Here is a 12,765-nt window from a genome sequence, read left to right as displayed (position 1 = left end):
TTTCCCTTGAAAATCCATTATAGTCCAAAAATTAGCACAAGGAAAAGAGCATGAATCAGAAATAATACAGTCATATTTGAAAAGCCTGTAGGTCTAATGATGCTGGAACAATTTCTTTTCTCTGTAATAGTGACGGCAGCTGCTGTTTGAGACGTTTATGAGGCGAGCTCAGCTGGAGCAAACAGATGGTCCAATAGTTCCTGGTTTTGGCTAAATTTATATCAGATGTCACATTGATGAACTCAGAGATGCGAGGAACAATGTAAATCAGCTCAAACAGTTTGCTGCAAGAAAGAAGGGAGGAAAACATTTTACCTTCTAGCATCTATTGTACTCTGCATAAAAGATTTCAGTGTGTCAGCAGAAAGGATGCACTAAAATCCTAAAACGCTCACAGATCATGGAGTCAGCTGCATCAAAATGTGCATGAAAAACCATGTCAAAATGTCTGTTTGCATAATTAATGCACAGACACCATTGTGCAGCCTAAAATATGAGGACAAGAGTACTGCTACACGTTACAGACAAGGGCAACTGGAGATCTTTGAAAATGTAGAATTATGTAACCCCAAAACAAGGGGACGCTTTTCAAGGGAGCATCAGGTTGCTTTGAGACAAGTGAAAGAAATGCTTTGTTCCAGTTTCTTGGAGAAGAGCTTTTTGCAGTTTGCATTTCTGGCCTAATAGCATCGGATAACGAGAAAAATCATTAAATCATTCAGTTTTTACTGAAACATTGCAAATTATTATATTAGAAATACCAAGCAGCACACAGAGCCAATTAGTCTTGAAAGGTTAACCTAAGCCTTATTAAAGTTGTCATAATCAAACCATAGACAAAATGTTCTCATTATTTCTCACAAAAACACTGTTATTAGTATTATAATACTTATAGTACTTATTAGTAGACAGCAAAGCACACAAATTATTACACTAAACACCGTACTGAATAACTGCTGTAATTAATTAGTAACACTTTACAACCTAGTTCACAACCAAATTATTAGCTAAGGCAACAGGTATCATAAACTACCAAATTTTTTTATGCATCTGTGTTAATCTTAAAGGGGGGGTGAAATGCTCGTTTTCACTCAATATCATGTTAATCTTGAGTACCTATAGAGTAGTACTGCATCCTTCATAAATCCAAAAAGTATTTAGTCTTATTATATTCATAAGAGAAAGATAGTCTGTACCGATTTTTCCCGGAAAAACACGAGCGCCTGGAGGCGTGACGTGTGGGCGGAGCTAAAGAATCACGAGCGCCAGTTGCGTTGGAAGCTGTGACAGCTGTGAAGGCTGAAACTGAACGAGAGCAGCAGCAGCAAGGACTCGCTCCGAGCGGGGCTCGAACCCGGGTCTCCGATGGGAGGCGGACGCACTAACAAGGAGGCAGAGATATTTGAAGCAGTTTTACTCACCGCCCGCAGTTCCAGCACACAATCGTGACCCTTTTTCGTTGGGACTGCATCATCCTTAAGAAATAAACGATACGCAAATCCGTCGTCAAACTGGGCTTTGTTTGTAAAACAAGTGTTTTAGAAATGCAGGGAACAAACACAAACACTTGCACAACTCCGTTAATGCTCTGTAAAAATAAACTCCATCCACTGGTCCCTTAATGCTGTTTTTTCTTTGGTAATCTGTGCAGGGTTGTCTTGCCCTGGCAACCAAAAACACACTCCTTTTGTGACATTTCACGACGCTCTCGCTCTGATCAGTGAAGTCTGTTGTGCTCTCAGTGCTCTGCTATACAGGAGCGCGCGCTCTTCCGGCAGAAGTGCGTCAGGACCCATATAAGGAAATTCCGCTCCATCTAACGTCACACAGAGCCATACTCGAAAAAAACTTTCCGAAACTTGTGACAAACCGGAAGGAGTATTTTTGGAACAGAAATTGAAACTTTGTCCATGTTTAGAATGGGAATCCAACTCTTTAACAGTGTAAAAAACTCAGTATGCATGAAATAGCATTTCACCCCCCCTTTAATACATTAAATACTTAATGCATTTTAACATTTCAAATTGTATAAAATTATTATGAACAAAGTAAATAAATAAAAAAGGTACAGTAGTATATGATTACAGTTTTGTGGAATGTGCAAAATGTTAATAACTGAAAAAATAAGGATCATAAAAATTGCATGTTAATTTCTGAATAAGCCATTTCACATAACAGACGTTTACATATACTCCACAAGAAAATATAATAACTGAATTCATAAAAATTACCCTTATTGAAAAGTTGACATACCCTTGAATCTTAATACAGTGCGTCATTTCCTGGTTTATCCACAACTTCTTTATATTTTCTGATAGTTGTTCATGAGCACTTCAACAGCCTGCTGTTCTTCAGAAAAATCCTCCAGCTCCTGCACATTCTATGGTTTTCCAGCATCTTCTGCATATTTGAGCTATTATACATGTAAACATCTGTTATATGAAATGGTTTATTCGGGAAAGTACTAAATAAAAAAATAACATGCTATTTTCATGATCCCTCTTATTTTGTTTAAATTATTAACATTTTGCACATTCTGCAAACTTATGAGCACAACTGTATAAACAATCTCCTGGGCAGAAAATGGACAAAGCCCAAAATGTCTGAACACTAAAGTTTGAAACTGTCATAACCACAAATTATTGGTCAGGAAATCAGCAATATTTAAGCAAATGCACTACTTAAAAAGCCATTGCTATCTCAGAAAAACATCAAAGACAGAATTAAGTCAGAATATGCAAAGTCTGATTTTGTGATGAATCACGATAAAATGAGTTGCATGGTAATTTTCCAAATCGGTGTCTCTGAAGATCTGATGAGAAATATAATAAATGCACCTCTACCACAATGAAGTTTGGATGAATAAGCATCAGTGTGTGGGGAGCCTTTTTACCTGCTGGTGTTGGTGAGCTACTTCACTGTGAACAGTCAGTTAATGCTTTGGAGTACAGGAGAATATTGCAGAATGGCTTGCTTCCCACAGCTGAAAATTTGTTTTCTAAAGAGGAATGATGAGGTGTCATTTATCAAAAAGACAATGTTCCTGCCCAAACTGCAAAAACAATCAAGAAGTGGCTTAGGAACAAGTCTTCATGTTTTGGCCTGGTCAGAGTCTATTTGAACCCTATAGTGAATATTTGGTCTTGCATTAAACCCAAACAATCTGGGAGAAATTTTGTTTGAAGCCATTAACATTGCGTGGAACAAAAGTGTTTTGTGATTAAAATGGTTAAGACCTTTAAAAGATTACTAAATATTTTGCCATTTTGGCTTGTAACATTTTTATTTATTTTTACGCTGAAATATGTTGAACCATATTCAAAAGTGTTACCAATTAATAATGAGCTAATAGTGGAACTGATCAAATGTCCCAATGTACTTTCCCAATTCCTCACAATCTTTATTCAGCATGTAATAATTTGTTCTTACTACAAAAAAAAAAAATACTACTGTTTTAGCTTTTCCTGATGGATATCACCCTGCATTTGTCATATATCCCACTTTACTAAAAAAAGTGTTAATAAAATAGATTGTGTAAAGCAATTCACACCCACAAACCATTTTTTTTTGTCTGCAGTTTGACGCAACTATAATGTAACACAATGGTCATGCTTATTAGTTTACAATTAGTTACCCATAAAAAGACAACAAAAACAAAAATTCTAGCTCCCAAAAGCTTATCAAGTGCAAAAAACTTGCCAGCAGCTGTCACCTCCTCAGTCTGGCTGCTAGGTTAACAAGAAACGCTTCAATTAACCATGATAACCATCATGCATGATGAAGAGCTTAAGTCACCACGCTGAGAGGCACATTAACATGGGCCAGGTACAAGCAGCACCTGCGTTTACTCTTTATCTCCTCACACTTTTTGGCCCTGGGGACAGGCAGAATGGCCGGCCCCGCTTTTGATAAGAGCAGTAGCGCCAAGCTGCTTCTCTGATGAGCACAGGTCTGTTCGAGCGCAGAGCATTCCTGGAGGGCCTCAGCATGGTATAGGCCTCTGAAGTCCGGCTTCAGCTGAATAATGTCAGATAAGCAGCTGCTACTCACCAGAACGCAACTGTTGCATTGGTTCCTTATGCTGCCTACAATCTGTTGCCCTCTACTTCACCCTCACTGTATAGCTGTCATTGTGCAAGATGAAAACAAAGTCAGTGATGCTACAGGGAGAAAACAGCCAAATCATCAACACAGCAACCTTGTTCTTACTAGATGGTTCGTACTAGACGTTTAGATCTTGTTCGCAGAGAGATGGGATGAGAACATGCTGCGGGCAAGACTCCAAGCCACACAAATAATGCAAAGAAGAAACAAATATTTAAAACAGTATGTTACAAATATTCAGTGCATTTCACCTGACTACAATTTACTTTGTGTGTGTGAAGTAAATTGCTATTATTTTCTTGCACAATTACAATATATAATGATTATGTCTTCAAATATCTGAATAAATAGATATTTATGTCTTGAAATAAATGCACCGACATTCAAACTCAATTGGATACCAATAAGCTGATCATTGCTTTACTGTTATGGTGAATAACTGACAAATTACTAGATTCTTTAGGGTCTTAATGATAAGTCTGTAACCTAGTTTGGTTAAAATCTCTCCATGGTAATGTAAAAAACACGTTTATTTACCCTGTCAAAAACAGCTATTTTCAGAGCAAGCCGTTTTGTTGTTTTTTCTTTTAAATGTTAATGAGCTCTGCTGACCCCGCCCCTTTCTTCCGAGCTGCTCTCTGAGGGACTGTTTACTTTAGCCAAATTCATTGTGAAACTTGGTAATTAGCACATTATTAGGAAAAGAGATTTGCAAAGGTTCATTTAAAAAAAAAAAACTTAAGCTCACTTTTTTTGCTGGACCATGAATGATCAGTGCAAACGTAGACGCATTTATGTAGACTGAGGTACATTCCTTTAAAAAACAAAAGTAATCCACTGCGTCTTCAACTGCTCAGATTTTGGGAGTAAATGACGACTGCTAAGTTAATTATTTCATTCAACAACAGAACACCTCAATTGCTTAGGAGATATTCTTGTCTACATCTGCTCCGGCGGTCAAACAATGGCATACTGATGACAACTCACTCAGGGCGGGTCTAAGATAAGACACCAGTTCAGTCAAACTATCGTTGGAGGGGAGATCGGCTCGATTTGAGAAAGGGGTAAATATTTTATTACATAAAAAAAAAAAATCACTGGGTGGATTTTTATCATTTTAGGGTAGTTGTGTACACAGACTGCCAACACTCATTTCAGTTTAAATAACTTGCAAAAGTGCATGTAGGATCCGATGACTCCGTTAAGTAAATCCAACACATTCTTTTTACCAGTGAAGGTTTTGTGATGATCACTTGTTCAAAGTTTTACGCCCAAGAAATAGATTTGTATCAATTCACAGTTATCAGAGCTGGCATCATGCACAAGAAAGTTTTAGTGAGGAAAAAAATCCTGCTGCACTACTGATCTAAAAAAATAAACGTTTTCATTCTGATGTCTTTATTTACCTGTCTCGCCTTGTGCTTTTTATTTGAGATTGAACCTCACTGAGATAACGGGTTGAGTAATGATGGGCAAATGTAGTCCACCTTCTGCCCTTTTTACTCGACTGTCTGTTTCTCTCTCTCTCGGGTGGCACGGCAGGACCTGAATCACAAATTAGTGCCGGCATCACACCCTGACTGTCAGTGGAGATCTCAAGGTCCGCCATAGCCAAAAACCAGAGCATCCGCTCTGTTGCCGGAGGGGAGCATCTGTGGAGACGTCGGAGGATGGCTTGACAGTAAATGAAAAATAACCACAGGCAATAGAAGCCATTGCTGTGTCCAGGTGCTCCCACCGAGAAATCAGGTGTACACCTGCCCGGCCTCTCTATCTTCAGGCACGTCGGCCGTGCAAAAACTGACACGAGTTATGAGGTCCCTGTTTAACCTGCGGGCGATGATTAAAATGTTCATTAACACCGTTCATTAACAGGTGATCAGGTACGTCATCCCCCTTGCTGAAGACCACCTGGCCCCACCTACGCGTCCGATCTTCTCCGCTCTGCTGAGAACACACCCCTCTGATTAATAAAGACCAAGCTCTCTCAAACACGACGGGGATCCGCATTAGTCAAAGTAAACACAATAACATACATTCCCCACACACGGCTGCACACTCATCTACACCTCTCCACCGAAGCAGAGGCGCGAACAACAAAACGGCTTTACTTCCAGAGCCCAACAGGGATGAGTAAATACAATCCGCCGTGTAATGAATTCAAAACATGAAATTATTAACGCTTTTCTGGCTGCACTAGTGAAGAATGGCCTTCATTGACTCATTAACTGTGGCTGTCATTGGAGAGAGGCGAAAGCCCGGCACGTTTATTCATTTTTAAATAGCACCCTGATCCATTTCCTGAACTAAGATTCATTTAGCCTGTCAGAGGCTCTGTAATGAATGCATTATAAGTCAAGGAGGGCTGATGGAGCAATGAATCCATCGCAATTTGAGTGCCAAAATCTCACACTGTGTGTGTGTGTGAGAGAGAGAGAGAGAGATTGAAGTTGCTTGTGTGAATTGCTTTTGTCTGTCTCTCTGTACAAATATTGAAGCTGAGTTTAGTTACATAAAAAGTGATTTTACCCCCCCATTGCTGAGAAATATAATGTAGCGATTCAGTATCGATTAATAAAAGTTGCAAGGCAACGCTGACAAGTTAATGAGCTCCTGAATGTTTCTGTTTGAACAGTGCTGTCTCTGTGTGCAAGTGGGATGTGTGTGTGTATCTATGTGTGTGTGTGTGTGTGTGTGTGTTTGTGTGTGTGTGCGTCAAATAAAACGGTGCAGAATTTTCTGGATTTCCGTTTTCTCAATGTTAAATGCTAGGGGGGCTATTACACCTCCTGAATGAGTCTTGAAAGTGCCGATCAAAAACACAGACCAAGAGGACCCAGAAACAAACAATCTCATATGTATGCATATAAAAAATAATAAGATCATCAACTCTAACCGTATACGAATTAAAACTGCCTAATGTTACAGAGTGAAATGTCAATCCATGAAGTCGTAAAGGACTGTGCAAGCTTTGGGAGAGCTGATGGAAGCCATCTACTGCATCTTTGATTTGATGATAATATTACTGAATATGATGCAGATCCAGTAGTATTTGATAAAAACAAAATATATTGACAAACAAAGATAACAAAAAGATATTGATGCAACAAAAAATGTGGCTGGCAACTTTTTTCAAAAGTGCTGGCGGGGAAAGTGTTAATATAGAACAGGGATTAAACTGACCAGATTTAATGCACAATTGGCCGTCACACACACACACACACACACACACACACACACACACACGTGTTTAGTACAGTCACGTTGTAGATCTGTTATTAAAGAACCTTGGAAAAGTTGAAAAAACTGTTTATGAAAAACTGCTTCAGAAACTATTTGAATGAACATCAAATATTGTTTTTTATCTTATTATTTAAAAATGTTTATGTAGTTCATAAATACAGCGTTTAAAAAAAATGGCATGTCATGTTAAAAAGTTTGCAAACCCCTGCTTTAAAAAAAAAAAAAAGAAAAGTTGCTACTAAATTCCAAGCCACACTTACCAATAGCAAAAGTCCTTAATAAGAGATGAGTTATTGTGTTAAAAGTTAAAAAAAGCTAGAAAAGTATGAAACTTCTCTGAAATGGTGCCAACTGTCGGCAGTGTGTTAGAATGCTAATTAGAAAAAGGAAAAGATTCTATATAAAATTGCTGACTACACTAATTGACCGTTTGGTTGTTGGACAAGTATTCAACCACTGCGACCCATTCCTGTAACTTCTTTTTTCAAACTACACAGATACATTTATATTATAACGAGCTGCAGAACTACCATCCATCGTCTGAGACAAATGTAGGGTTCTCTCTTGGGTTATCCCAGAACTGATGACTCTCCCTTTGACCCACATTTCTGGAGAGAAGAACAGAAACGAAAAACGAAAACCCCAGCTGTTTCTGCTCTCTTTGCAGCCTCTGCAAGTAACAAGACACTTAACCTCTCCTCATTTGCATGATTTCCCGTTCACTTCCAGCCTGATAAAAAGTATATATGATATGGGAATGAAAAAGATTCTTCAATTTCACATTTTGGAGGAGCGATGCGTTTATCTAATTGCATGCTCTAATCCAACACTAGCAATACTGTGATAGCAGTTCAACTTTGGGGGGGATGCAAGAAATTCTTTTTTAACACATCATGATCTTAGTAGCGTGGGTTCATGTAAGATCACATTGGGAGCACACTATCATTAAAGCAAAACTTTCAAAAGAGCTCATATCATGTGCGCACAGTCTGACAGAACATGAAAAAGTCTTGTATTGAGCGGTTGTATATCAATTTGATGCGTCTCTACCATCCTTTTCGGTTGCTGTTCAACATCAAAGTCAGAGTACAGTCCGGACACATCATTAGCCCAGAAGGCATGGAGGGAGGAATCATTTAAGCCCTGTTCTACAATCTAGTGAGCTGCCTAGCTGTCTTCAGTCTATACAGGCAGCACCTAACAGTCGCAGAACCTCATATGTGCATGCTCTACATAGGCAGCGCACCATACAAATGTTGCATGCAGAAGACTTAAACAGAAGAGTTTGACGCTAATACTGTGCAAAGCTATGACAGCTCAATGATAAGAATTACAACAACAACAACAAAAATTACTTAAAACTTTTTTTTTTAATTAATATATTCGTGTATACCGTCACCTTGTATATTTATTGTGTATATATAAATACATACATGTAAATACAGATTTTTTAAAGCTCAAATTTAAGACCTTTTTAAGAACTGCACAAATAAAATTAACACCATATGAGCGGGGTTGGGCAATGTATAAGCACCATATTAAACTGTAAATATTACTGTAAAAAACATAATTTACAGTTCAGATACAAGTTTTCACCAAACTAAATGTCTTTAAAACATTTTTAAGGAAATTGATGAATCAAAATTAGTATTTATTACATTAATTTTAACCATTATTATCGATAAAATGTTATTTCAGTTAAATAATATAAATGCAATATCCCTATCATTTTCTGGGATTTTAATCAATAAAGGTAATTAGATAATATTTTGCTATAGAATGTGTTATTGTGCTGATATCTTATCTCTAATTGTGCAGCTGCCTCCTTCATTTTTTTTTTTTTTTTTATATTCTTCATCTTCTGTGTGGTAAGTACACAGCAATAATAGAAATTAATCATTTCCAACTAGTTTTATGGCCATTTTTACCCTAAAGTCATTTTTTCTAAAAGTGTGCACCATCTTTTGAGTCAAATTCTTGAATTTGGGCTTTTACCAAGCAAATGAAATCAGTATCAACAGAACTGATCTTTGCAATGCAGAGGAAACACAGAAGCAGCATTAGAAGTGTCATTTACATGCATTTACACACAGCTCTGATGGACATGGAATACTTTAACCTTTAATACATAAATAATGTTTTGATATATTAAACATAAAACATTGAAAACTGACTTTGAAATTATAAAAAAAATGAAAAGGTACCTTAAATGTGAAATTAAAACTCTCAGTAGGTGGCAGAAAGTGACTGTTAAGGGAGTCACTGCGTTTGAACTGAATCATTTACATGATTCAGTTCATGTAATCATGGCGAATCATTCAAAAACGAAACACTGTTTTGTTGTTCAAAAATGCAAAACAGTGCTGTGGCAGTGTTTGGAATGATTTTTTGTTGAAGAAATAGAGCAAAAACAGGAAATACGGTGTGCAAAACGTAAGTTAACTCCTAATATTAACTCCTTGTTAACTGAACTGTTGCATAAAATCAATATCACATTTGTAATCACGCTGACTTTTGGAGAAAAAAGGTCACTCTTTGTGTTATATTAACTATATGAAATTATATAAATATATACATTTTCTGCCCCATATCTTGAAGTATGTGATAATTCTAAATGCGTTTTAATAGATGATTCATGCAGTGAAAAAGAACGCACTATAAATGTGCAAGCACACGCACTAGTCTAACCTGCTAGACTTCATCCCGCATGTGGTCGCCTCTATTTTTCTAGTTTTATTTCTTGCAGCAATGGAGAAAGAGAAAGCCAGATATTTGCAACAATAGTGCTGCTCGGTGCATCCAACAAGGAGCCATAATAGACCCGGCACATGCAGCATAATCCGGCCGTATAAAACTCTCTATTAAGCATCCATTTGGGGTTTCTCTGAGGCTTACTCTCCTGTGGGACCACACTTCCACAAACAGATCTGACTGATACTGTAATCCTGCAACGCAATGATGAGCTGGGAGAGCTACGACTGCTGATCTGTGAAGATGAGCATGTTTGTCAAATCCATTAAAGAGATACAGAGCACAATCATAAAGGTTCGCAACCAACTGTTACTGGGTGTGCATCAGCCAGTTATCTGGATTTATCGAAAGGACTGAGACGCAAATAACCCACACAGGAATTTTGATAAATGCTCCGCATTTCAGCTCCTGTAAGGCACAGTTTTACTTTGCATATGGGAGCCGTGCTTCCACATTAAACTTTTTACATGGAAAAATCTTACAGTGTTCATCTGATGCAAGTTGTTGATGAAATGATACAGAGATAATTGAAATTCCCACCAAATTGCAGAAAAAACTGAAATTATCAAACATATGACAGCATCCCACTGAAGAATGTAATGTAATTCATCACACACATGCTAATAGTCTGCAGAAGCAAAGGAACAAATGCAATGTAATATTTCCATTTTTATTTTTTAATTAGAAAAATTTTGGTCTCCTTCTAAACCCTCCAGGGGATTTGATTGTCTACAGATCCAACGCATCACTGCACAGATTAACTGTGACGCTGAAAAAAATGAACAGTCCTTTTTCCTCTACAAAATCATTCATGTTTATGTATCTGACTTTAAACAGGCGGTTTTATCTGGTTACAAGTTTCAAAAAGCTTTTAAAAACCACCAAGTTTATGAAAAGGTGGCCACATTTCATTAAATATGCTGTAGTATAAGAACACTGCCTTACCTTCATTGCCTTGGCTGCCTTCTCTTTTCAGCATTTGGACAGCTCCAACATACTTCTTCAGCTGGACCTTCAGAACCTCATTTTCTCTAAAATAGTAAAAAAATAAATCTATCATAAAAGAAATAAAATGTGCATAGAAGCTGGTGAGTTCAAAAATGAGCTATTGTATATTTAAAACGAGAGAAACTTAATGTGGAGTTATTTTACAACTACATTAAATTGATTATTACATTTTGAAGCTGGTTATTTTTCTTACAAAAATGCATCGCTTCACTACAGAAAGACCCCGGAGCTGTGTGGGACACTTTTTTATTAAGGGGGGCGCTTTTTATTTAACTTCTTTTGGACTGATGCACTGCAACACCCACTGAGATGCCATTAAACAGCTTGAAAGATCAAAGACAGTTTTTAATATAACTCCGACTGGATTCGTCTGAAAGAAGAAAATACACCCAGTGCTATATAGAGTGTTTTATGGGCTAATTTTCATGTTTGGGTGAACTAACCCTTTAACTGGAGAAGGGACAGAGCAGTGTAAAATAAAGGTAAATTATGTGAAAATAATTATAAAATAAAAGCATTAACAAGACTGCACCCCATAAACAAAATCAAGACTAGGAAAAAAAACAAGATTAGAAAGCATAAAGCTCGCTGTGGCAGAATGCCAGTCTGTCCAGTCAAACAAGTCCAAAGAAAGATGCAACCCATAGCAACACATTATGACAACAACATCTGATGGCAGATTAAAGTAAACAATAAATAAATGACTTTCGAGAGAAACACCGGCTCCTGTGTCAGCAGCACCACATGCATATGTTATGGTTACTCTAATGAATGTGCATCAAAAACTGACATAGAAGAGAAGAAATTGTTGAATAAAGTCATTATTATTGTTTTTTATGCACACAAAAAGTATTCTTGTAGCTTTAGAAAATGACAGTTGAACCACATGGAAATTTTATTGATGTCCTTTACTTAATTTCTGGCCCTTGAACGTAGTAGTTGCGTGGCTGTTTATCAGGGTCAGGAAGCTCTCAGATTTAATCTAAAATATCTTAACTTTAGTTCCAAAGATGAAGAAAGGTATTATGGTTTTGAAACGACATGAGGGTGAGTAATTAATGAAAGAATTTTCATATGTTTAGTGAACTATCCCTTTAACTGCACTAGACATGTGCCGGTATTCGATAATGTGATATAACACGGTAATGAATATGCAGGATATTGTTATCGTGGGCACTCCTAAACACCATAAATAATTATACATTATAAGTTATTCAGAATTTGGGATGCATTTTAAGGATATTTCCCCCTCAACCGATCAAAATGATGTAAACAAGCACGCATAAGAAGCACATGGGGAACACATGAGGGATGCTCTGAATGAAAGCACATTCACTCTCTAACAGCAGATGGCGCTAAACTGCAGAAAATCCAGTCGTTACCCTGGAAACCATATAAATAAAGCAGCTGTGCTACTTTCTAAAACTTATTTAAATAGATTTAAATAGTCATCCAGATTTGTGGATTTGCTATGGACTTTATCAGAGGCCAAATACTTAAATATTTAGATTTAATAGGCTATTCATTTTCAAACTTTTTTTTTACATTTTAATCTGGACTACAACATGCTATAGATCAGGGGTGCCCAACCCTAACTCCTGGCGATTGACTGCCCTGCTAAGTTTAGCTACAACCCTAATCAAACACAGCTACACTTAA

The 12,765-nt window shown here is 37.3% G+C and overlaps 1 protein-coding gene across 5 annotated transcripts in view; it reads right to left on the bottom strand.

Annotated features, from left to right (window-relative positions):
- The window catches only part of LOC127969530 (sorting nexin-29-like), a 138,069-nt gene that overhangs the window by 103,186 nt on the left and 22,118 nt on the right, over nt 1-12,765 (bottom strand). For all 5 annotated transcript variants that reach the window (XM_052571571.1, XM_052571570.1, XM_052571569.1 and 2 more), the window contains one exon: nt 11,044-11,129. In XM_052571571.1, the coding sequence (XP_052427531.1) occupies nt 11,044-11,129 (86 nt within the window). The remainder of the gene's footprint in view (nt 1-11,043; nt 11,130-12,765) is intronic.

The sequence above is a fragment of the Carassius gibelio genome, chromosome B12 (assembly GCF_023724105.1).
Source record: "Carassius gibelio isolate Cgi1373 ecotype wild population from Czech Republic chromosome B12, carGib1.2-hapl.c, whole genome shotgun sequence".
Taxonomy (NCBI): domain Eukaryota; kingdom Metazoa; phylum Chordata; class Actinopteri; order Cypriniformes; family Cyprinidae; genus Carassius; species Carassius gibelio.
The sequence above is the reverse complement of the archived record's forward strand: the minus strand, read 5'-3'. Positions and strand labels throughout refer to the sequence as shown.